Source organism: Aythya ferina (genome assembly GCF_964211825.1).
Source record: "Aythya ferina genome assembly, chromosome: 1".
Taxonomy (NCBI): Eukaryota; Metazoa; Chordata; class Aves; order Anseriformes; family Anatidae; genus Aythya; species Aythya ferina.
The window spans coordinates 197,625,319-197,652,117 of NC_140296.1; the positions used below are offsets into that span (position 1 = coordinate 197,625,319).

General features: G+C 38.2%; 1 protein-coding gene across 23 annotated transcripts in view; it reads right to left on the reverse strand.

Annotated features, from left to right (window-relative positions):
* PCLO (piccolo presynaptic cytomatrix protein) overlaps nucleotides 1-16,955 on the reverse strand; it is a 371,480-nt gene extending 354,525 nt beyond the window's left edge. For all 23 annotated transcript variants that reach the window (XR_014697644.1, XR_014697645.1, XR_014697646.1 and 20 more), the window contains exons 1-2: nucleotides 16,603-16,955; nucleotides 9,469-10,717 (exon numbers count right to left, since the gene is read on the reverse strand). Coding sequence is in view for 17 of the 23 variants with exons in the window: in XM_084534908.1 (XP_084391034.1) it covers nucleotides 9,469-10,717; nucleotides 16,603-16,847 (1,494 nt within the window). In the remaining 6 variants the exon portion in view is untranslated. The remainder of the gene's footprint in view (nucleotides 1-9,468; nucleotides 10,718-16,602) is intronic.
* Nucleotides 16,956-26,799: the final 9,844 nt, after the last annotated feature.

Sequence of the window (26,799 nt, forward strand, 5' to 3'; positions counted from 1 at the left end):
ATTTGGACAATGCATTTTTCACTGCTCCTGTATTTAAGGAAAGAATCCAATGACATGAGGTGCTTAGAGCCATCTTTGTTCTCCTGCTTCTGTGTTTGTTTTTTTGTTTGCTTGTTTGTTTGTTTGTTTTGTTTGTTTGTATGCTTTAAGTGAAAGTGCTGCACTCTAAAGTAAGACAAGCAATCATTCCCAAGTATTAAGGATATGGAGTGCATTCTTGCCCGTCATTTTGCAGTGGAACCATGGATTAACAGGTACCTATCTGCTCCCACTCAGATGCTATGCAAATCTTCCAGTAAATTTGATTTGAAGCCACTGTGAGGCCCCAAAAATAGCTGTAGGGTTGAGCTGGGCTATACAATAAGTAGTCTGGATACTTCATATGTTTAAGATGTTTAGACTCCAGATGCATTTATAAGCATTTAAGCTTGTCTTCAAAATATAGCTGGTCCAGTCTGACTGTAGTACCAATCTGAAGTTTAAACAAAAGTCAGTTTTGTACTACAGTTTTCAACACAACTTGTACTGGTGACAAAACTTGAAATCTCTCATATGTAGTTTTTTCCTTATCTTAAATATATATATATATATGTACACTTCTACATACACAAACTCAATATTAACTGAAGCCTTTAAAGCTAAAAATGAATTTGCTACTCCTACAGTTACACTTCCAAATGGAAAATGTAGGAAGCTTTACTTTACTGTATTATTTTTTAAATCTTTCTGTTTTAGACATAAAATTCCTCCCATGCACCTTAGTGGGAGAAATTAAGTGCTAAAACCCTCCGTTTATTATAGCTTACACACATCATCTCCAAACATACAAAACCGTACAAACTTTAGTTCTGTGATTGGAGCTGCAGGAGTCCAAAATGAAGTGCACTACATGGTGCATTTTTGTAATAAACATTGGCCTGTTCTTCTTTCTACTGCAAAGACAGAGATTTTCTACAGGCTTAGGAAAGACAGAAATAGGCTTCTGTTAAATAGATTGCCTTTATATGTTATTATGGATGATGCAAAAATTACTGTTACTGTAGATACCTAAAATACCAATGTTCGTCTATCCTTACAGGTCTTACTGGATAGCAGTTCCTTCATAAGTCTCTTTACCTAAAATTAAAAGACTTTCCAAGGCAAAACAACCACATGAGCTTTTTCAGTTCCCTTGTAAAGGAGATTCTTGTTTTTGAGGATCCTGATCTGTCTATTTTTAGACTGCTAAATGGGGTGTCAACTTTCCAGAAGAAATCTATTAGTGATTTTCTTCACCCTGCAAGCCATGCTGTCAAGTACCTTGACTAGGACTGGAGATGTGACAGACTTAACATAGCACTTTTGTTCAGATTCCAAACACCAAATACAGGAAGCTCTACCTTGCCTTCCCACTCAGTGATACAGTAGCTATGTGCCCTCATAATGTACAAGGAATTAAAATATATTTTATGCATTATCGTCTGTAACATCTAAAAAAAAAAAGTTTCCACTAGTTGGGAGCACCAAATTATTTTATTCATGACATTTTAGTAACAACATCCATGGAGAATTATATTGAAGAAAATTAAAAGTATGGCACCATGTTCTATAGCTCACGTTTCTTTATACATTCAGAATCTAACAGTTGACTTCAATAACAAATGTGAATTACTCTTCAGTTCTCCTTATCCCAAACAAAGCCAACACAACTGAAAGCAATATGGAGCCTAGTCCTTTCTGTGAAAGTGTTCAGATGTCTTCTAACCATGCACGTCCATCAAAAGCAATGTGAAAACTGTTAGAGAGCTACTGCATCGATGGGCATGTTCAATTTCTCTTGCAGGTGATGTAGGGGAGGAATAGAATTCAGCTCAATTCTAAGATTCCAGATGTGCAATGAGAAAGAAACTTGGACTTGCTGATTGAACATATTTCATAGAAAATGTACTGGCACACAATGCAAATGAAGCTCTTGAAGCCATTTTAACAGTCCTTTCACAGAACAGAGCTGCATTCTGAGGCAACGGGTCTCATTCTCGTTTAGTCAGTTGGTACTATAAAAAGGAACTGTAAGATATGCATAAAATACTAAGATCCCTTTATATCACCACAGAAGCATAAAGATTTATAGGGCCTTCATACTGCCACAGAGATGTAAAGGGACTTTGCTGACATTGTTCAGCCCTGCCCCAAAGCTTTATCAAAAGGATCTGTTTCTAGTCTGGAAACATATTGGCTTATCAGGTTCCTGACAACTTCAGAAAGAAGGAAAGTGAGGAAACCAGATTTGGCTCTCAGAAGACATTTCTGCCAAGATGATATGAGAAGCATGAAAAATTAAAACACCTGAGTCCATGATTTTATGCAGCTTCAAGTAAGGTGATAGAATACTGTAACAGAGAAGAAACTAGCCAAGAAATTCCTGTTATGAACAAAAAAGAACAGCTACCACAGAACAAACTAAATTTGTTTTTTTCAACATACAACTGGAAGGGTCTTCTAAAGCCTAGGCAAAACTAGAGACCAACTTTTCCTTTGATACCATCTCTCCATGAATAACATCTCAGCTATTTGAAGTAATCACAGTGAAACAAAGGTAGCTATTGCACACACTGTGCAAGTGATCTTCATTTGAGGCAAAGAGTTTATCACTACAAAATAAATATTTATTTTCCTTGCAGACATCAGCTGTGAAAGGTGACTGGGGAGTTTATCAGGAAACGCTGACTCAGGATGCTTACAAAAACAATGCTAGATTCTTGTCAGCAGCACATTCCCCAGATATCAATTTCATAAACTGAAGCCATGGATGCAACCATTGTAGGTCACAACTAAACCAGTGTTCGAGCAAACTTTTTAAATAGCCATCTTAACTGTTTTTAAATGCTACTTATATATCAAAGGTGTTTTAAAACTACTAAAATGCATTACTAGATGAATTGTATTATGTACTTACCACAGGCTTAGCATATTCTGCTTAAATTACTAATACAAAAAGCTATAGCTTGTATAGGTGTTTGGGGAGCTATTATTCTATGGCTTATACAATTAGAATCATAAACTAAAAGAGTGAACAATCCCCCCCCCTGTACCCCTCATTTTTTATTTTTATTTTTTTGAATGTCAGTATTTTGGAATCTCTGAAAGTGAATGTTAACATCCAAGGATGTGTTTAAGCTGCCTCATGAAAGGAAAAAGAATTTGAAACAGCTCAGTGCACTGCATCACGCATCACAGATTGCTTTCCTTAATTGCATCTAGATTCAACATTCTAGAAATGCATACACGACAAACAAAAAGCAGAAGGGCAATTCAGGAGTGCAGGAAAGAAAAGGTTAAGAAGGTTCATCTGTGCTGCACAGAGCTTGCCCGAGCATGGCTGGGATCTGAGCAGGGCTTATGCTGTGTGCTGGGAGCAGGGCTGGGCCACACATCCTGCCCACTGATTCCCCAGCAAACAGCAGCCCCACATCACGTGGCCTAACATAGTAGTAAATTACAGTTGCTGAGCAACAGCAATACTGGCGCAGATGGCTCCCTGCAGTTGACATCTTTAGCTATGCAGATTAATTTATTATTTACTCGTGTTAAAAACCGGACAGGACAGTTTTCTGGGCTATTGATACAGCACTCCAACATATTGTAGAATATTGCTCAATTAAATCACGGATAAATTATTTGTCATGTATAGCTGTGTGCTTCTTCCCACTTTCCCATAACCCTTTCTTAAAAGAAAAAACAAACAAACAAACAAACAAACACAGGGCATCAATATCATTAATATATCTAATCATAAATGTAAAGCAACAATGCAGGCAAGCCATCTTCCTCTGGAGAAAAAAAAAGAAAAAGTCACAGGATTGTGTTTTAGAATATTTCACAGAGAAAAACAGCATTCAGTACTAGGGGCAAAAATAAAGAAAAAAAATCATTCCCAAAATTGTGAATAATCTCCACCTCCATACAACTTGCAGCATTAGTACAGCTGGAACACCCCAGGTACTCTTTGAACCAACACAAGTATTTCACTCAAAAATATTACAAGCTTTGATCATCTTTAAAAGACAACTAACTAAACAAGGCTTGTCTGAATCTGATCAGTGTGAAACCAGACTGATCTCTATTCTTTTTTCAGAATATCTCTAAGTTTTCTTTGTCATAATTAAGCGTGGATAATTGAATGCTTTTGAGAAAGTAAAAATACAAAAAACAAGGCACTGATTTTAACTTTTCTTTCTTTACACCTCATGATTATAACAGCTGATGGTTAGACTCAAGTCCTTTCCCCCATCTCGTTTATTTTGATTTATTTATTTAAATCTAAATATCCCTCCAGGCTAAGTTTATATAGGGCAGGCACTTTCAAAGCTATTTTTCCTGGTATTAAAAATCTATTTTGTGACACATCACTATCCACAGCGATAAGCAAAATTTGTCTGGATTCACCACAGGAATTATAGTCATCTTCCATCTACCAAAAGTACTATTTTAAATTATTTTCTATTCCTTTCCATAAGCAAGCTAATAATAATGATAATAACCAATGAAAATTAATGCCCTTCTGACTGCTTAAATTCTCTTTAGTTACTGAAAATATTTCATGTCCAAGCATTTGCTACTGTTTAGGATACTTGGAGATGTAGCACATTAATACATTAACAATTAATACATTAACAATTACAAATACTGAAAATCATTATGAGCATCTGAACTAAATTCTGTTATCTGTTAAATACTGCTAAGTTATCAATGGTTGTGATAGAGTTGTACATAAAAATGGATTCAGAAAGAAAGAGCAGAAATCAAGAATCATACCTAGAGCAACTGATCAGGAAATTTCCCTAGCTCTAGTGTTAGAAGAAAAAAATTGACACCATCACCATTCTCCATTCACCCAAGACAGGAAAAAAAAAAAAAAAAAAAAAAGACAAAAAAAAAAAAAGACAATATTTTCAGATTGGGTTAAAAAAATAAAAAAGGTTGAAAGTTTTTCTTTTGAAGCCGGTGGTAAAAGGTCCAGTAAAACATTCTACTTGATCTGATATTACACACTCCACTTTGGGAGACATAACCCTTTCCCCCTGCTCTCTCTTCCATTGTCTATTAAGTCAACTTTAATGCAGACATGTTATTTCAAAGATAGACAGAACCAATAAAATTGGTTTTAGAGAGTTCACCTTCCTCCATCCAGCAGATCTTTGGGCAAGTAAACAATTCCTACACCTGTATACACGCCCTCATGTTATCTGAAAGTGGAATTTCCAGCAAGGATGTAAGCAAAAAATTACACCTTCGTTCAAAACTAATTTTATATGATCTCTCAACAGCATGTTGAAACAGCGGGTGAAACACCTACTGAGATAGGTACATTGTATGAAAAATAATCCCTCTAAAAACCGCCTAGAAGACAGGCACCCTGCACACATATGCATCAAGGGTCTCCTGGTGGAGAGCTCCCATACAACCAAGGTTCCAACATTAATAGCTTTGAAACTCCACTGCAACACCAACTTTACAGATGCACATCATAAATAAGCTATCAAACATATGCATTGATCACTTAGATTTAACTTGTGTTTTTTTTTAATCTAACTTCATTAAAACAAAAACAAAAACAACAACAAAAAACATACACACACATAAACGTGGAACCAAATGAATAGTTCCTCAGATGTATATGCCCATTTAAGAAAACCTACTCAAATTCAGATGAACTGAACCAACACAGATGAATCTCTTTTGGGATAGTGCTGGCTTCTGATGCTCAGAGTTGATGGGAATGTTTTTAGCAAAAGAAAATTAAAAAAAAAATAGGGAGAGAGAAAAAAAGAAAAAATATCATGTGATAATGTAAATACACAGCTGCTACAAGTTTCTGATTTAAGTGAAAGAAAAACAGAACAGAGTATCAGTCAAACCTGTTTATATTTTTCCCAGTACTTTATGCAACTATTGCTAGGCACTCATGTGCACAGGTGATGAGTGAGATACGAATACCTAGACAGATTAGAGAGACATATGTTACCAAACACGTTTTGTATGGTGTGCTACCTCTCTGGACTGCGGTGCAAAACCAGGATACAGACTATCCCCTTTCTCCAGGGGGGCAGCAATGTCAGATGGTTCAGAGAAACAGTTCCAGGGGCCTGACCTTGTGGCAGTGAAGTATCACTTTCTGCTGGTAGTTGCACAGTTCTCTCTAGTGACTAAAACCAGACCCAGTGTATGCACTACTACATTTTAAATGGAAGTCCAAATGAAAAAGATAATACAAATAAAATAAAAAATCCTGCACTTTCCATAATGGTTTTACAACACATGTAATGTGTTTTACATGTAACATGTAATGGTTTTACAACACTTTCTGAGACAGTCTGTAAACCCTGCTATATTCCTTCCAGAATCAACTAGAAATATAGAATATAGAAATTTAGGAATATCTACACTGGGAAAGATCATAACCACTCTGCTGGTTATGAAGACTGAACTTTCCTGTAAGAAACTTGTAAGAAGATGCTAAAGAGTTTCTTAAGAAGGTAGTTCAAACAGCTGTACAGGGTAAAATGTCAGAGAACAAAATCCTTTTCTAAAGAAATGCCTTTAACTCTCCCCACCTCTACTTGGAAGTACTGCGTTCAGATAGGTACATATTTTAACATAATCAATAAAAATACAGGCTATAACAGGCATGGCAAAGGCAACAACACAGGATTACAGAATCATTAAATTTTTCAAAAAGGAGAAAGTCTAACAGTAAGAGGTGAAGATAAAGTCAGTAATTGCATGCCTAACAGAAAGACTTTTGTTCAGTAACAGTTTATAAGGACTTGAACTAAGAAACCAAAAGAAAAAGCTTGCAACATAATCAAGAGAACTGACAGCTAAAATAAAAGCCATCAGTTTTGTGCTAGACAGGAAGAAAAGTGTAAATTATTATGAAAGACTAACTAAAAACTTTTAAATAATCTTAATATTAAAATGAAGGGAAGCTGGAAGGAACAATTGAGAATAACTCAAGTGGAAACCTTTGCACATGGAGCAAGTCAAATTTTCTTACGTGCCAGAAAAGGTTCTATTACTTTGCTCCAACTGTTCAGTAATAGTCAGATGTGATTTCATTGCACTTCACTGCAGATCAGAGCAGGACACCCACAATGAAGTTTCAGCAAGACAGCTGGTGGTGCAAAGCTGAGCAAATCAGAAAAGCCTGAGTGGGAGTTAGGAGATTAGAACTAATAGCTGAATAAATTAGATGCCCAATACCTTCATTTACTGAAATGATTTCATCATGAAATAAACGCATATCCTGTGTTTACTTCAATGCATAATAAGAAATTCAAATTTGCTTTTACATATGTATGTAATCAGTTAGTCTTTAATGCAGCTGTATTTATTGTCTTAAAGTCCTGAATTTCACACTTAGAGACTACCCTCTTCAAAAACTAGTAGTTCCACAGAATTTCCAACTACTTTGAAACCTTCCTACATAAACATGCTTTCTTTCTCTCTCTTAAAATCCACTTAATTTGAACACAACGAAGTTGTCAACCATTTCCACAGAATATCGGAAGTTTTAAACAAAGTTTAACTTGGAGCTCTAAAGAGAAGAAAAAGCTCCAGCAAATCACTAAGGAAATAGGACTCAGCACTCACAAATAAATGTAAGAGATTCTGGTCTAAAAACATTGTCAGAACTTGAAGGTAAAGTTTTCTTACAAACGTTCCTCTGACTTTAACAACAATCCATCACATTACTTATCCATTATATGTCACTGACTTTTTTTTTTTTTTTCTACCCTAAGCTATCCAGAATGAAATATTGGAAATATGACAGTAGATCTTCAGATTTTAAATAAGATACATTATTTTTTTCCCTGCATACGCCCTAATAATATAAACTGTGAACACCTGTCTAGTTGCAGATGCTCCAAAATTTCTGCACATGGCTGTTTAAGTCAATCCACTTCTAGTCCTATAGATCCAGAAGCATTAATGCCAATTTATCTCAAGCCTGACTTTCCCTAGATTCAAACAAAAGAACACACTGCTAAATGATCCAATGTCTTACAAATACTTACAAATACTTGCAAAAAGTTGCAAATACTTGCAACTGCAAGTCCTTCAGGTTTAACTTTGACATTTTTAACAATAAATCAACAAATAATTGTCAGATGCCTGCCTGTCAGCAGGTACTGCCTAAAAATATCATTAATAATCATGTGCAATCTAATGACTAACAATGTCCTTAAATCACTGCAGTACAATGCAAACAAGTTGCATAGATAGACTGTGGAATCTACATCCCTGGAGACATTCAGAACTGGACACAGTCCTGAGCAACCTGCTTTAGATGACCCTGCTTTGAGCAGGAAGCTGGACTACATGACCTCCAGATGCACCTAACAACCTTAGCAATGCTTTGATTCTGCAATTTTATATCTAGGGTTATTTGACAGATTCCAAATAAAGTACCAGTCTATATTTCTTCCTATTGATATCTCTGCTCTGTTCAGCTAAACTAATACCAAAACAAGATAAAAATAAGCTTTCAAAATCCCCTTCCTCTCTGCTTTATTACTAGCCAGTCTTTGGTGCCAGGTCTGCTATGCTTGAATTTCTATAAATTGATTAAAGTGTTTTTATTGGGAAAAAAAAGGAAAAAAGAAAAAAACAACACTCCTACATTGCAAATTTAGAATTAGAGTATCAGGATGTATAAGCAGCTGTTCAAGCAATAAGAAGAGATTAGACATTCATATGAAGCCTTATTTCCATACAGAGCAAATAAAGTATACATATATGTGCAGGCATATATATAAGGCCAATGCAAACATCAGGTTAAGGTAGGTTCATTTGATGTCCTAATATTACTTTCTATGCAATTTCTATGTTATATAATTACAGCAAGAATGGTGATCAAGGTTAGAAACAGTCCACAGAGATCTCTCTTAGCATCCCACAAGAATGAAATAACCTGAGTATCACCAAGTCAAAACTCATGACTCAGGCTTTCAGCTAACGAATGCTGACACAGTTACGAAGCAAGTCCACCCCAAATCCTTTTCCAAAACCCACAGTGGAGCTATGAACACTGTCTTTTCCATATTTGTTTGTTTACTTAGCTCTTGTAGCAGCATATTTTATGCGTTTATAAATGTGATAGCATGTGATCATTGTGGTCTGATTATAAACATGGCAAATGAGTACTTAAAATCAGGGAAAAGAGCAAAATAGTCACAATGGTGTTCCCCTTTTTATATGAAGAAACAAGAGAACAATTTTGAAGACTGTACAGAGAACCACCACCTTCTTTTTCCCCTAAATCCCCTCTTACTTGCAGGTATTTTCCTACACAGAATGATTTTTTTCTCTGAACTTGTTAAGGCCTTAAATGATCATGATAGTACTTTGAAACAAATCTGATGTTTCAGCATAATGAAGTTAAACTTTTGTCCTCTGGTAACAAATATCAGTTTAAAAGCTACTCACCTCTGTTATGTGAGGATTAGGATTAAATCCACACAGACTGCAGACTACAGTATGACACTGCGTGCATGTATTGTAATTGGCCTTTTCTGGAGTGTGCAGCAACAGTTCAGTGGTAGTGCAAAGAGGACAAAAGGTTTTCTTTGGGGCAGATTCAGCAGGTTGGGTTGCACTGGCTTGCTTTTGCTGTGAGGGTTTTTCAGGCCCTGGTTGCTGGCCTGCTGGTTTTGTAAATCCTGGCTGTTGTGCTGGGGGCTTTGTGGCCCCCGCAGTCTGAGGTGGTGGTTTTGTAGGCCCAGACTGTGGTGGTGCTTGTTTTACAGGCCCAGCCTGCTGCAGAGGTGGCTTCCCAGGTCCAGGCTGCGGTGGTTGCTTTGCAGGTCCCGTTTGCTGAGCAGATGGCTTTTCAGGTCCAGGTTGCTGAGAAGGCTGTTTCGGAGGCCCTGCTTGCTGGGAAGATGGCTTGACAGGACTTCCTTGCCTTGCCGGCTGTTGAGATGATTGTTTTACAGGTCCCAGCTGCTGTGATGATGGTTTTGCAGGAGGTGGTGCTTGGGATGATGTTCGAGCACTGTCTGGCTGCTGTGGTAATGGTTTTGCTGGGCCCGCTGAAGGTTTTGCAGAAGTTTGTTGCTGAACAGGCTTTGTTGGTTCTGACTGTTGGGGTTGAGATTTTTGTGGTCCTCGTGGCTGGGGTGGTTGTTTCACTTGTTCTAGCTTAGAGTCTGCTGGGTGACCAGGGCCTGGTTTCTGAATTTGCTTTGGCTCACCAGTTTGCTGCTGCTGAGGCACTGCTTTGGAAGACTCACTTTGCTGAGGGGTAGGTTTGACATGTCCTTGTGGCTGCACTGGCTTTGGAGACTGTTGCTGAGCTGGAAGTTTTGCACTGCCCCTCTGCTCCTCAGGTTTCCCCTGCTCTTTCTGGATAACCTTTTGTTTCCTACCGACTTCTTCATGGGCTGTATCTGAATCTGATATCAAATCAAAAGGATTGAATTTGTTCACAACTGAAGTGACTGCACTCAATGGATTGGCTTCTGAGAGAAAACTGGGCATCATACTTGGCTTCTGATCTTCTTTAAAATCAGTCCTGGACTTTGATTCCCTTAGACTAATAGAAGAAGGGCTCCGTCCAGGTGCCCGTTGTTCTGTCTTCAGCACATCTACTGTTCTGCTTTTACTTAAACCTGGTCCTGGATCTGGAGGCTTGCTTGGCTGTCTGGGATGGTGGCTTGTATCAAGCTCAGGATGTCTGCAGAAAAAAAATAAATAAATAAATAAAATAAAATAATGCAGAGTATTAGGGGAAAAAAAATAACCTGTATCTGTGCCTCTGGAAGTGCTTAGATAACACTGAAGTTCCTCAGGTGCTTAAGTGTTTGCAAGACCGAGACTTATTACACAGAGTGTGAGTGCATGTAATGTAAAAAGTATTTAAATTAAAAGTATTGTTTTATAAAGGCTTATGTAAATATTCAAATAAATAAATAACATGATTTACTCTTTAGAAAATAATCTAATACAATAACCATGTTTAACCATATAATTTTCTCTTCAAAAAGCTGAAGAACTCAAAGCTACAACTTCTTATTATACCTACATCCAAATGACTAACTTTTCACTCTGTCCCTTGGGATACAAACATTTGGAGACAAAGACTGAAAATAACAATTTTATTGGAAAATGAGCAGATCAAAGAACAACTTACACACACACATACTACAAAATATTTATGCACTTGTGTTCTGGCTATTTGCACAAAATTTTGATATATATAGAATTCAATATGCAGCAGGAATTTAAACTCCTCTTTTTGGTGAAAGTATTTACTTCACCACTTATCAAACATAAGAATTTTCAACCAGTTGAAACATGCCAGTTGATAGAATAAGCTTGAAGGGTTTTTTGGTTTTGTTTTTCAAGTAGAACTATCAAGGTGCTTCCTCCTAGCATGACCCCAGAAATTTGCATTGCCTATCAATAAAAACCCTCTCTCCAATAAAATTACATAGAAATGTTTCCTAATTTTCTAATAACAACATTTTGTTTTGTTTTCATACACGAGAAAATAAGGCTAAAAATGTAGGAACTAAAATCAAGACCATGTCTTTAAACATGGCACAATATTCTAGTTGTTGCTATACTCAGCTGCAGCTTGAGGAAATCATATTGTAGGAAGTGCTATTGCTAAAGGATGTATTAAAATATTCTATTCAGTGTTATCATTGTGATTTTGCTGGAAGATAGGGTGTTCTCTTAGCGCCACAACAGTGTTGCAACTATACAATTTTCAGTTTTCAGTTTGAGAGACCCAGTTAGCTATGATTTTATTTTTCCAGATATTACATTTATTTTTGGACATTCAGGGCAAAATAAACAATCACTTCTTAATTTAATTCTAATCCATAAACAGAACTGTGCAATATATTTATATTTTTTTTAGTTAAGAATTTTATCAAAAGCTATAGAATTATATACAGTGCACTGAGCACTGTATTTTGCACTGTTAATATTACAATGTAATATTAACATGTAATTAATATTACATGTTAATTAGCATGTAATATTAACAATGTAATTAATATTACAATAGTATTCTGATATGATGAATATGTTTAGTTTTTATTGCATATCTAGTAATAGCAACATAAAAGGATAAAGCTAAGCAGTAGCCATTTCTGCAATTACAATTCTCACAACATGTGATTTTCTCTCCATCTTGTATCTGAACTTTTTTGGAAAATTAAAATTTTCCACATGTAGTGCTTGTTAAGGACAAACTCTTTCCATCTTTCCATACCTACATTTACTCTTCCCCACTCCTTGTAAAATTCTTGGCCTTAAGAGTGAGAAGTTTACAACCTTAACATGCTACCCAATAAAGGGAGCAGGCATGTCTCCACTGACACAGTAAATGCTAGTTAACTTATTCATGATGATGACAATTTACAAAATTCCAACAATAATTTAATTCCATCAAGTATTTTGCATTTTTGCAATAAAATAAAAATAAAATAAAATAGCAGTTTCATTAGCAGATAGGTAGGTCTACATGCAGTTCTATTTTTTGCATTTTAGACAAGCATTCTAGGTTTATCTGAACTATTGCTTGCTAAGTGAAATAATTCCAACTATATAGTAGCAGTCTGGTCCACTTCCAGCATTCATGTCTGCAAGTGTCGGAATGCTTCAATCAAGCCATGTAAAAAGTGATGGGAAAAAAAGGCTCAACAGTACTTAACAGTTTTAATAAATTAAAACAGGTCAGGAAACTTGGTACCATAGCCAAACCTTAAAGTGTGAAAATTAAAGAAAAAAAAAAAAAAAAAAGATTTATAAAAAATGAGCTTGGAAATTAACAAGAGTAAATAACTGTCAACTCTTATTGCAGTGGAGTTCTCCTTCAGCTTTCACTTTTATGAGAATAATGTGATCCATAAATTTCCACCTAATCTGATGTTAGGACTTCAAATGAGATTACAACCATGAATACACTGAATAAAAAATCTAAGTGATTCTGCAAGGCTGCTGGTGTACTCTCAAGACTAGATTTGTCTTGCCTTTATACATAGCAATGTTTCTAAGCAATGGAGACTGAGTGTGCTTAAATAGTGGAAGAAAAAGCCTTGAAAAGACAAGCTTCTTGAGAAATGTTACCTCTTTCAAAAGCCAGGATTTAATCCCTTTAGTTTTAGGTAGTTGAAGATTGAAGCCTTCTTTTCTACAGCTATTTTACAACCAATTGCAGACTGACATCAAAAGAATTTAGTTAAACTGGAGAATGAGAAATTCTAACGGGAAAAAAACAAAAGTCTTTAATTGACAAGTGTTTTCTTATTTTTAAACCATAAAAATCAGCATTAATCCAAATTCAACAAACAAAACAGTTTAGCCATCCCTCACCTAATTCCTTTCTTTGCTCTATGTTTCTCCTCACTTTGGCCCTGATTCACAGAACTCATCTTTATTCATTTAAGTGAGTATTATAGCCAAATCAAAGCTTGCTTTGTAATTAAGCAGAAGTTTAACAGAAAGACTGTTGGTCTAGTTCTCTAAAATAGTTTTTATAGTTATGACATTAAAGGCATGTGTTATTACCATTCATCAGTATAAACAATTTTGAAGAGAACTACAATTACTAAACAATTACAAGACAGATCTCTGTATCTACAGGCAAGATATGTACAAACTTAAACATAGTCCTGGTGGTCTTTTTTTCAAATGACTTGTGATGGTATTAACAAAAATACAATTTTCTTCTGGAAAGTACACCACAAATACATTTTAGATACTCAGTAAGGACTTAGCATTTTTTCAAAAACACACCTTTCTTTCTTGCTACTGTATGTTATGAACAACTTTATGAAATGAAAACAAGTAAAAAACCACAGTGATGTACTCAAAATAAAAATGATTGTATTAGATGGCTCAAGTTTTCACCTATTCCTTTCAGATGATGTGGAATAATACCTTAGCGAGTGGACATCTGACACAGTTGCAGGATCATTCAATGCAGCTAGGACAACTAGAATAAGCTTCCAAATTAACTGTGCATGTTTCAGCTAAAACTGCTAAACATTTTTTTTTTTTTAAGATAGGCAATTGAAATCGGATGGAATTATTCTGTATTTCTAAATATTATTCTATATTTCTAAATTGTATATTATTCTATAGGTCCTAAGCATCCCAAACTCTGTGTGGAACCAAGAGAATATAACATTCAAAAATATAATAATATTAATAATAATTTACTTGCGGGAGGTGGGAGGGGGACTATTTAAAATAGAAAATAATGATCAGTCTCTCAGGTAAGACTGGATAATCACTAATGTTAAAATACAAGTACAGATGAAAACATTCAGTTAACAAGACATGGAAAAAAACACACACAAGTACTAAGAGACAACCTAACAGGGTCACTGGCATAATGCAAGGCTATATACACTTGAAGCCTGAATTTCAGCATTTGATCACCATTGCAATCATTTATCTTTCGGACTGGCATAGCCACATCAGAAAAAAAAAAAAAGCTGTTGAAAACAACAGTTGTAGAGCATTGTTTAAGAAGCACTTTCCACACAGAGTTTAAAAAAAAAAAAAAAAAAGTTTGAAGTTATGGAATCTGAGTCTCAGCAGGCTAGTTCTTTACTTGGGTTAAAGACTAGAAGAGGCTGATCCTTAATCTTTAGGTAAGTCTTACTCCAATGGTTTGGGTCATAATAATCATTCACATAATAATCATTCCTATCATTGCTGGAAAATTTCAGCAGCAAATAGAGGTATAAAAGAGGAGCAAGTAAAGCCAAAAAAGCAAAGACAAGTGGAAACCTCATTATGTTATGACAGGCACAAAGATATGATGTGAATCACTACACACCCACAAGAGAAGCTAGATGATAGGCTATTATACTGACTTGGAGTTAAAAAGGCCAATCTATAAAAAAAGAAAAAAAAAAAAAAAAAAAAAAAAAAAAAAAAGCAGTAATTCACAAATCTAGACTGCCTTTACTTTAAACAGAGAATGAAAGTATGGTGTACTAATAAGATCAAAAGAATTTCTGATAACAGCGTGTTTTTTAGGGGAAAAATATGTTTATAAATGTAGGAATATTCATATTTTAGCCTGTTCTATGGTCTTCCAAGGACTTTTATCTTTATATTGGAAGATTAGTATGAAACACTAAACTTTTTACCATTGTTCATAAGCTGTTTATACATAAGGGAATTCTGAGCTTAGTTTCACAGAACTGATCAATAAGATTTTTTCCTCACTAACATCTACAGAAGCTGGGTAAAGCCCTGAACTGCATGGAATATTATATTCTACATACAGTGTTAATACCTGCTTAACAAATATGCAAGATTTGACTTCCAATTGAAAATAATAATAGTAATAATAAAACAGACATTCATCTCAGTTATAATACCAATGACTTCCGTACTTTACCCAAGGATGAATATGGTCCCACTCTCACTTCTTTTCTAAAATTCACTTATATAAACCTGATATTATACAAATGAAACATGCATTTATCGGGGGTGAGGTCAATATACAAGAACCGTGTTGAACACTACAGCAGGCTCCCTTCAGCATCCCCCTTTAAGGCAAACAACACACCCAGAGCAACCGAGACGTCGGCCCTAGGCTAGAGGAAGGGGAAGGCAGCGGGTTCAGGACCGGGGACAGGGGCAGGGGAAGGCGGAGGGTTTAGGACCAGAGACGGGGACATGGAAAGGAGGAGGGTTTAGGACCGGGGACAGGGACACGGGGGCCAAATTGCGGCCACCCAGCGGGGCAGGCCAGCGCTGGGGAGCGAACCCAGGTGGGCCGGGGACATCGGGCTTGTTGCACTTCGGGCAGTGAATTTACTACGGGGTAGAGAAGGACAGGGGAAGGGAGTGACCTAGTCTTCAGAGATGAACGACGAGGTAAAGCCATTACTACACAGAACACTGAATTCTTGTTCTCTCGCCTCTCTTTCCTTCTCAAGGGGAAAAAAAATCGAGAGGAAAAATAAATAAAGAAAAAAAAAAAAAAGCGACACTGGAACAGACCTCCTCCTCAATCCATTACTATTTAATGAAGCCAAACGATAGTTGTAGAGGATAAGAACTGGCAGAGTAATGGCTAGCAAATGCATTATGCCCAAAAGCTTTGAAAGATTCAACAAGAATGCCTCTCCCCATACCTCCATAAAGAGATGCTTACAAAATCCATCCGCCCTGGGGAGAGCTTTCTTGGCTACTACCTGAGCAGCAGGGCACTCCAACCCCATAAAGCACACACAGACACACAGAGAAAACCGAAATGTAGGCTGCAGATCTCCCCCTCCCAAGGCACAGAAAGTACCCGTGCTCCGGATCGGTGTGACGGGAGGGAAGAGGAAAGGGCGCAGCCCACTGGAACCGATGACCGCCGTTATTAGCAGAAAACCCCGGAGTGGGGACGAAAAAGCACGGCTGTGAGCTCTATCCCAGTGCCAGCCTCCCCCTTCTCTCCGGCAGGCAGCAAACCGCAACGCCCGCTCCCGATGCAAAGGGCCCGGATTGCATCGCGACTCGCCCCCAGCCCCACCACGAGAAACAGGAAAAACAGGGAAGGGAGCAGGGGGAAGAAGGGCGATTTTGCGTGCGTGCCTTTGCATGGAAGGCGGCTCCGCGCCGGCGAGGTTCCCTCTGGGCAGCCCCTGCGCCCTTGACATGACAGCGGCGATCTGCCTCCTCTCCTCCTCGCTCAGCTGGCTCAGGTCCGCCTCCACGCCGGCCGGCACCAGGCGCTGCAAAGGGGCCGCGGGGCCGCCGCCATCCCCGGCAGCCGCCGCCGCCCCTTCGGGGAAGGCTCCCAGCCCTTCTCCTCCTTCCAGGCTCGCCTCGTTTCCCATGGCCGCTGCTCGCCGCTCTCCTCCTCTCTCCCCAGTTCGGGCTCAGACCGGGGATGGGGGTCGGCTGGCCGGCTGACAGCGCCGTTCCCCGGCGGGTGCTCAAAGCTCCGCGGCCACCACCGCGGCCCCGAGCGGCGGCACCAGCGGCAGCAGCGGGGCCAGGCTCGGTGGCTGCCGCCGCGGCTGCCGGGGAGGAGCGGCGCCGCCAGCCGCCAGCCGCCCCACGCAGCGCATGCTCCGGGCGGCTCCCCACGCACACGCACTCACACTCCTCACACTCACACACACGCTCACACACGCGCGCCGCCCCGCCCCGGGTCTCCGCCGATAAAGCCAACCCCCGAACACGGCACACCGCGGCTATCCGGCCGACAGCGGCACGGGGGAAGGTGGGAGGTACAGCTGGAGGATGTCCACCCGAGGTTTCCCTCCCCAGCAGGGCCGGCTGAAGCAGGTTGTACGGGTTGTTGAGCTTTGAGTGCCTCCATAAATGAAGATTTCACAGCCTCTCGGGGCTCTCATTTTCCAGGATTTGACTGCCGTCGTGGTGGCTGGTTCCAGTATGTCAGTGGCTTTTCAGGACTGGATACTGGACACTGTATTCCACATGCAGTCTCACGACTGCTGAATAGAGAAGAATCACCTCCTTTATCCCGCTAGCTGCACCTATGGTGATATAGCCCAGCCCACAGCCACCATTCTGCATCACAAGGACATGCTGCTGCCCACCAGGACTTTTTATGGAAAGCTGTTTGGCCACTCACCCCCCAGCCTCTCCCAGCATGTAGGGTTACTGCATCCCAGATACAGGACTTTGCACTTAGCTTTCTTCAACTTTGTGATGTTCCTGCCAGCCCATTCATTGCTCCTGCCTGTCAGGATCCCAGCAAGCAGCAGCCTTGTGCTTCACTGCTTTATTGTGTATCAACCACTCTCCCCAGCTGGCATCAACCACAGGCCAACCATGGGAGTATTCCACATCTTTGCCCACATCATAAATGGAGACATTAGATACTGCTTGTCACAGCTAGTAACCTTGCCACCAGTTGGACTAGGAACCGCTAACCACAAACCATTTAAGCCTGACAGTTCAGCCTATTTTTCATCTACTGTACAGGTCTCGCTAATTTGGCTCCAATGATATTATGGGAAATCATGCTGAAAGCCTGATGGAGCATCATTTGCCTGGGGTGAACACATGCTGGCTGTTCCCAATCACATTCTTGTCCTTCATGTGCTTGGATAGGGCTTCCAGGAGGATTTCTTCTGTAACCTTCCCAGGAAGGGGACTAGCCCAATTAGGCTAACTGGCTTAGAGTTCTCTTCTGGATCCCCTTCTTGCCCACCCCCCCGCTTTTTTTTTTTTTTTTAACAGGTACAGTGCCTGCCTTTTTCTGGTCATTAGGAAAAATTTCCCAATAACTTTTTGAAAATGATAGAAAGTGACTATGCAGTAGCATCAACCAGCTCTCTCAACATCCTTTCATCCAGCCCATCTTGGTCCCTTGAGCTTCTGTATGTCCAAACAATTTAAGTGCTCCCTAAATCTATCTTACTCTAATATAGATAATATTTCACTCTCACATACTCTATGCTGCTAGGCTAAGGGACCTGGGAGACTGAATGACAAATCTTACCCATAAAAGCCATGGCAAAGAGCTACTAAGTACCTTGCTTGCCCTTTCTATATCTTTTGTCACTAGTTTTTCCTGACCTTTTGTTTGGGGGATTTTTTTTTTTTTTTTTTTTTTTTTTCCAATAGCCAAATAGACTTCCTAGAGACCTTGCTAAGTTGTGGCTCTAATGAACACACTGGAATATTCAAAACACACACCTAGTTCTTCACAAATAACAGTTGTTTTCACTATAAGGATGCAATAGCATTTGGTGTTCTTGCTTGTCTGCTTCTGTACTGCCATTACTATCTTTCTCTAGAAACAGCTGTATGTACAATGTACATCATCTCCCACCATGACCTCTGTCAGGATGACATCCAAACATTTATAGTGTATTTGTATCTCTACAATCAGAAACTTTTTTTTTCCCCCTCCAATACTGGTTCACAATAAATGATTAAACTAGTAGCAGTTGGGGGCTCTCTACTTTTCTCTCAGGTGACTTTTAAGTTTGACTTCAGAGGAACAGTGCAGGAGACAACATGATAAAGCACAGAAGGAAAATCCTCTAAATGGAGAATCATAACATGAGTGTAAGTAGATGCCTGCTCACATGGTTTTCTACATAAAGACATCACAGAGGCCTGTGACACATGGCACACCTGGACAAAGGCAGATTTACCTGGCATTTGAATAAAAGATAGAAGGAGGCAATTGCACACAAATACACACATCTCTATTCATTTAACACACAAGAATATCATGTACTCTTATATGAATGAATGTGCAAAGTGCTGCTGCGTGGAAGAAGGAAAATGCACAACAAACATGGGGAAAGAGGGATCTTATAGGTGAAAGCAGTTGGTTTTAAGATACATAATAATGTGAACATTCCCATATACTTAAATATACTTATATACTTTAGCTACATAGACTGAAAGTTAAATGCATTCCCAAATGCATTTTTTCTTAAAATACAAAAACAAAAGTAAATCAGCTTCTTTATTCAAAGACAAAATAGGTAACTAGAGCATTGACACAGATCTAGAAATCATGTTCTGTTTAAAAACAGATGGTATATGTCAGATATAGATGCAGACAAAACAAGTGAGAACAAAACATCAAATTTCCTCAGCAAGACAATTAAAACCGAGGAAATAGCAGCTTTGCTAGTGCTTACTGATTGAAACTACATACACTGTTCCTGTTTCACTGTTAATGTGTTCTGAGACAGAGCAAGGGAGAAAAGAGACACAATGGGTAAAGAACTAAGCTGAGCCCATATGGAGAGGCAGAATGGGATATGACCTTCAGTGGGAAGTTCATGATTGGCTTCACTGGACCAAGGATGTCACCTTAAAATGATGATTTCAAATACCTTAGGGATTTTTTTGTGGAAACTGACTATTTACACAATTCTATGACATTTACCTTTTCTTTTGAAACAGTATGAAATCAATAGTTATCTGTCGCATAAGTCCCAGTGCAGGCCTGTTTTCACTACACCCCATCATTTCCATATCTTCCTTTCTCCCAAAATGCTTCTTGCTGTCCAAAAGTCACACCAACTCTCCCATTTTATTGTTACTGATGAAATTCACAAACTAATGAGGCATAACAGTCCATAGTGTCATGGAAAGAAAAGTTATCAAACAAATCATCTTTTTTCCTCAGAAGTCATAATGTCTAACTTGCAGGAAACAGCTTGGTGGTATCAGGCTAAATACCCTTTTTTAAAAAATATATATTTTCTTAATCACTATCACTGGCAAGTATGATTAAAACCCTTCAGAGATAAAACAGTCTCTTCAAAAGTGCATGCAAATTAGAACTCTGCATATAAATTTAGAGGGAGAAATATAGAAGCAAGTTCCCTTCCCTTAGATAGCAGATAACATAAAAAGGGTAATCATGAATAGAGGCAAACCCAACTATCTTTGAGGGCTTGCTTACAGTTTTTGTAATGTTTTCATTGCTTTTATCTGACTATAAACTAGATGAGCACAATATACAAATCCTGATATATTTTAGATCATCAGGTCCAATCATGGTACTATTATCCCAGCAAAACAAAGGTACAGGATACTTTAAGGTGGTGTAACTTCATTCAGATTAAGGACTGAACTATAGTAATAATACCATATTTTTATCTGGGCCTGAACCACTTTGGTATGCAAAGTAGACATATCAGTTCTCCAAAAGAGCAAGTCCAGCTTAGAAGTGAGTAGGCAGAAGCAGCACAAGGCACTTGCTCATGTTTTGCCAGTGACAAATCTGATCTGGGGCAAGTGAATCTCAGTTGAGTGTGTATCTTCAGCACTACTATGAACGCTCAAAGTTAATTCACTGATTAACAAGACTGGAGATTTCCCATCTTCTCATCAGTAGCCTACTTAGTATGGATGTACTTTTTGCATTTTTTAATGGGGAAAAAAGCTATACAGTGCATAGAATTTGAAGAAGTAATGCTAAGATCATCAGAAGAAAGGAATAAGATTTCAGTAACACCTTCACATACGCTGCCAAAATGGGAGGGGATGGAAAAGTCTAACAGCTTAATACTATGCCTGGCATGATGCCCAGATAAAAGTGAAGAAGTAAGAATGTGCATTAATCATTAGCAATTAATGGGAAGCCTTAATGATCTCTAACATGAAGGTAAAGTTAAAGAGCAGCTAGAATTTGGATAAGCATATTTAAGAAATTGTACAAATTGATGACAATATATTCTGATGTGTACAAATACCTAGATAAATGTTGAAGTATGTCGATCAGTGACATATCCCATTTTAGAGGTACAGAGGCTGTAGAGGGTACTTTGAGTTTAGAAGACAATGCTAAGAAGCATCCATGCATTCATTCTATTGACTGTGCACAATAAGCAATACTTCTTAATGATAGCTCTTTCCAGACAGCTAACATGATATATTTGATAAATATAATCAAATATGTAAAAATAAAGAAAAATAAGGAATACTCTAGTTGAGTCAGTTGCCCAGATGTGCTTGCCCTGCTGTCCTCTTTACTATCTCAGGATGCACGTGAGCACACTGCACCAGAGATTAAAAAAGGGTGGTGGAAGAAAGCAAAGTCATGGTAAATCAATACACTGAATGGAATTCATCCAATACAAAAACCTGATGAAGTTTTTTAAAGGGTGAAGTTAAAGAGTATGAGTCTGTATTCTAAAAAATGTTGTACAACACCTAGGAAGTAATATTTTCAAATATGACATACTTTAAGTCTATATAAACCAAAGCATATAAACCAAGAGCACATGATACATTAGGAAACTACACATCTGTACATTCACCTGTACTGTTAGCCAGGCCACTGGTGCAGTGAGGTACTAGGAAGCTTATCAGTGCAGGTGACATGAGATACATATTAAGGAGTGGCAACAGATGCATACACAGTCTGTACTAAATGGCTGTACACTCTAAAAAACAAGAATATAGGAGGGTAAGGCTTCTCTCATGAGTATTAATTCTGTATTAAAACTGAATTAATTCTGTATTAAAACATCTATGAAACAGCCAATATTTGGCTAAGGAGTGCATAGCAAGCATTCAAGATCATAATGAATTTCCAGGCTCACATTACTAGTCACCAAAACAATCATTAAAGGGTCATAACAAGCTACCTCGCAAAGCACTGTCAACATTCCATTCAAATACGTGCTACCCATCTCTCTCTATGCAAAGTTCTTCACTCCTTCATTTTGTACATGCAGGTTGAGAATCCAAAGGAATAGTGATTTACCCTGTTCCAAAGATCCTGCAAAAAGACCCACTTTACACACAAAAAGGAAAAAACAAAACAAAACAAAACAAAACAAAACATAAAAGCTTCCAGGTAAGAGAAAACACCCTAGACAGAAATATTTGCAGCTCTCTGGAGTTCCTCAATTTCTGTTTTCTTGAGATGCAATGCACTTTGACACAACACCATTAAAGTTCCAGCACACAATTTATTACTGAACAAATAAGTTATAAACTGCAGATATTTTAGTCCTAAAACCAGTCCAATCAAAATAAAATAATATTAGTAAATGCTCTTTATCCCAGTGAATAGCCAGTGTGTAGACACTTGTCTGAATTATTCCAGCAATCTTACAACCAGATTTGCTTGCTTAAACAAAACGAGAAGGTCTGCCAACTGCCTACAGTGCAGCAATGCTGATACACTCTCAATATGGACTCCCACATTATAGTTTAGTCACAATGTTAAAAATCTTGTGTTTATTTGCAGTCAGTAATCCTAATACACAAATAGTGATTTGCATCTTAAATGGAAGAATGGGGCAAAAAAGCCCTGAATCTCAAGGCCTGCATTCTAAACCACCCTCAACAAAAACAGTATGTAGCTTTGGCCATGCTGATCTCTAATTGCTTTCTCTAATTTGAGTTCATGCAATTGAGTTCATCAGAGTACAACTCAGAGTGTTGCAAACATCATCATTAAGAGCTCAATTTTGATTTGCTTGCACCATAAAACTGTCAAAACTGGGATTATTCCAATTCAAGAGCAAAAGTAGTCAATTAGGAAGAACCTAGGGAAGTCACTAGTATCAAATTATGATAGATCATGTTAGAATAAAGTAACTGTTCAGTTTATTCAGTTGGGTTTACATCAGTAAGCATAACAGACTGATTCTCAGGATTTGTCTCTCAGGACTCTTACTGGAAAAATAGGGCAGTTGAAAGTTTTAGTTGCCTTAGCAGTTTTCTTGTTCATGCTCAGAAGACAGTAGGTACTTGAAAAGTGCATAGCTTTAACAAAGGGAAGTCTGCTTAGTGAACCACATACTTGGATGATGTTCAGGTCCTCCCTGTGCCACAAAGCACAGGCTTTGACTTTAAACACAATCTATTGTTTTGTTTGTTTGTTGTTTGTTGTTTGTTTTTACCATCTAAATTAAATAATCCTTGTTGGTGGTGCAGTGTTAATATTCATTAGGACACCAAAAAAAATAGTTTGCTTGATTTTGTGCAAAAAAATTACTTACAATGGGATTCTGGAGATGAAACCTGCTTTACTGTATGAATCAGGTAGTGAGTGATGCATTGTTGACCATACTAAAGACACATGAGATACTAACTGGCTCTGTGGTACAATCAAAGAGAAAAAAATTAACCTATTAAATGCTGCTTAGAATGTGTTTTAGATATTGCTTACTACATGCAAAATAAACACCACTCTTTATCCCAGAAAGTACAGACATTCAGGACAAAAAAAGTTCTTGATGCTAGAAGTAGCTCCTAGGTCATAGAGGAATACACAAAAGCAAAGATACATCCCTAATGCCTTGATTTTCATCTTAGTCCAAATATAGTCTTAGAATGGGCGGGAAGGAAACTCTGGAGGTCACCTGGTCTGATCCTTCTCCTGAAACAAGGCTAACATAGATTAGGTTGCTCAGAGTCTTTTTCAGTCAAGTTCTGAGTATTTCTAAAAGTGGAGATTTCAGTCTCTCTGGGCAACCTTGTATCCAATCAGATTTTTTTTTAATTTTTATTTATTTATTTTTTCAAATTGTTTTAATTACTTTTCAACCTTTTACTAGGAATCTCAGGGATTAGTAAGGCTCTATTTTCTCCTACAGACCACTGTTTACAAAGGGTGTGTAACACACTCCCACCACAATGTCACCCTTACTGTCTTTTTCCTCTGATCCTGACCTGCAAACTCTCAACTACGCTGCTGCCCATACTACAGTGGAACTTCATACTATCAAGCTGCTCCTTCACATTACCAGCAATCCCCTTTCTCATCAGATTTGCCTGTCTTTCTTAAAGACTTTGTATCCATCTGTCTCAGCATGCCAGGCATGTGAGTCCGCTAAATCTCAGACATCCCAGTGATCTCATGAAACAAGCATGTACTCCTACCCAAGCTTTCTCCCTTCAGCAGCAGAACTGAGGACAATAGCACCTGGGCCCTTCATCCCTAGACACCAGAGCCCTCTATTCCCTCTTGCTAATCTCATGATCTTCCTTGTCAGTGTCATTGGTTCCCAAGCGGAAGAGCATGAAGTGGAGTATATACTACAATACCTTTATCTCATTTAACGTAGTTCTAACATCACACGGGACACCATGCTAGTGCATAGCATCCAGTACCTTCAAATATAAAATATCATTTTTTATACAATACTTACCACTCCTATATGCAGCTTTCATTACAATCTTATAACTTGTGCAGCAATACCTTTGAATGTAGTATTACCTCTATTTCAGAAAGAACTTCTCATACTATACTTCCATTAACTTAAAAAAATAAATAAATAAAGTTGACTGTGTGCCAGAGTTTTATTGTAATGAAATAAACTGCTATAAAATCTTTTTTTTTCCCAAAAAACTCATGTTTCCTATACTCAGTAATTTTCTGTAACTCTAAAAATAATACTACTTCTTTAGGTAATTAAACATGTTGTAATGGCTTTTCTCATCAGAGAGAAAAGCAGTCTCTTTTTCATCACCAAGTAGGTCAGTCTAAAAGCTGATTCAGGACTTACGAAGCCAAGACTTCCTGCTGTTAAAGGGTCTTTGTTTACCTCAGGAAAATCCATAGGTAGCTACTAGAAGTTAATGACTGCATTCCTTTGGTTAGGAGGCTTGCTCATCTGTTATATGGGGATAGTGACACTTACTCTAGCAGCAGGGAGTAATTAATGCTTTCAGAATTTTTAATGCTCAAATATTTCTCATTCCATACAAAATAAACATCAGCTTTTATCCCATGAAGTATATCTCTTCAGGTTTATGTAAATTATACCACTAGAGTAGTGAGGTCTATAAAAACATCTGTTGATTTTCTGTGCAGATATTCTCAAACTAATTCATCACTACATAAGACACACATAGGTATTAATTTAGGTAAGAAAACTGTATAAATATGATATCACAAAGAAGCCACTAGCTACTTAGGCCATCAGCTAGTCAAATCTGTGCTAACTCATACATACTTTCAATAAGTCCTGCTGAGTTAGACTTGCCTTCATTCCAGAATGCAAACTCTTGCTTTCCACTGCTGTACATAGTGCTATTTCATATATCCCAATGCGTAAACCAATCAAATTCCAAATTAAAATTAAACTGATAAAAAAGAGACACAGTTGGTTTCTTTCTTAATGAAGTGGTTTTGGTTTTGGTTTTCATTTCTCTACGCTAAATCTTTGTTTCTGAGCTTAAAAGACAGCTATCATTCTTTGGATCTTTGGATAACTTATCTCTTTTCCATTTCTTCCTTTATATATATATAAAGGACACCCAGAATGCAAGGGCATCTGCTTTGTAATGATATGTCATTAACACTATTCAACATAAAAGGCAAAGTCAAGAAATAGGAGAAGTGATAAACTGAGCATGCTGATACACAAAACTATTTTAATGAGCAGTAGGCAATGCAGACCATAAGAAAGACCAGAACACTTAGGTCACTAATGAATGGTCCATGAAGAAACCACTCAAACAAATCTGTGCAGTGAACACTGAAGAGTGTTGTAGTTTAACCCGGCAGTCAGCTCAGTGCCACACAGCCATTCGCTCATGTTCCCCAGCCAGTGGGATTGGGGAGAGAATTGGGAGGAAAAAAGTAAAAGCTTGCAGGTTGAGGTAAAGACAGTTTAATAGGACAGAAAAGGAAGGAACATAATGATGATGATGATGATGATAAATGATAGAATGTAGAAAGCAACAGGTGCACAATGCAATTGCTCACTGCTCACTGACCAATGCCCATCCCATCCCCAAGCTGCAGTCCCAGCCCACACCCTGGCCAGCCACCCTATACTAATTATCCACCACATGGTGTGGAACCTCCCTTTGGCGAGGTTCTGGATCTGTCAGTTGTTCTGGATCTGTCCCCTCCCAGCTCCTTGTGTACCCTCAGCCTCCTCGCTGGCAGGGCAGCACAAGAAGCAGTGAAGTCCTTGGCTCTGCGTAAGCACCACTCTGTAACAACTCAAACATTGGTGTATTATCAGCATTATTCTTATCTTGACACAGTGCCATACCAGCTACTAGGAGGAAAATTACCTCTATCCCAGATGAAACAAAGACAAAGAGGTTAAACCAAAGCTTTGTAACTTGTAAGAATGGAGACAAGATTGTGTTGAGGGTGATGAGAAAAATAATTATTATAGAGTGTTTGAGGTGGACTTTGGAAATATGCAAAATTTTACATGGGACACTTAGGGGAAAGATCAACAGCAGGGAAAGGAAGGGATCAAGGCTGATAGGGAACAAAAACATGGGAATACAGAAAGGAGGGAGAAAAAAAATATGGCCAGTTACATGTAAACAGGCTGCCAGTGAGTACTTTTGTTTGGTCAA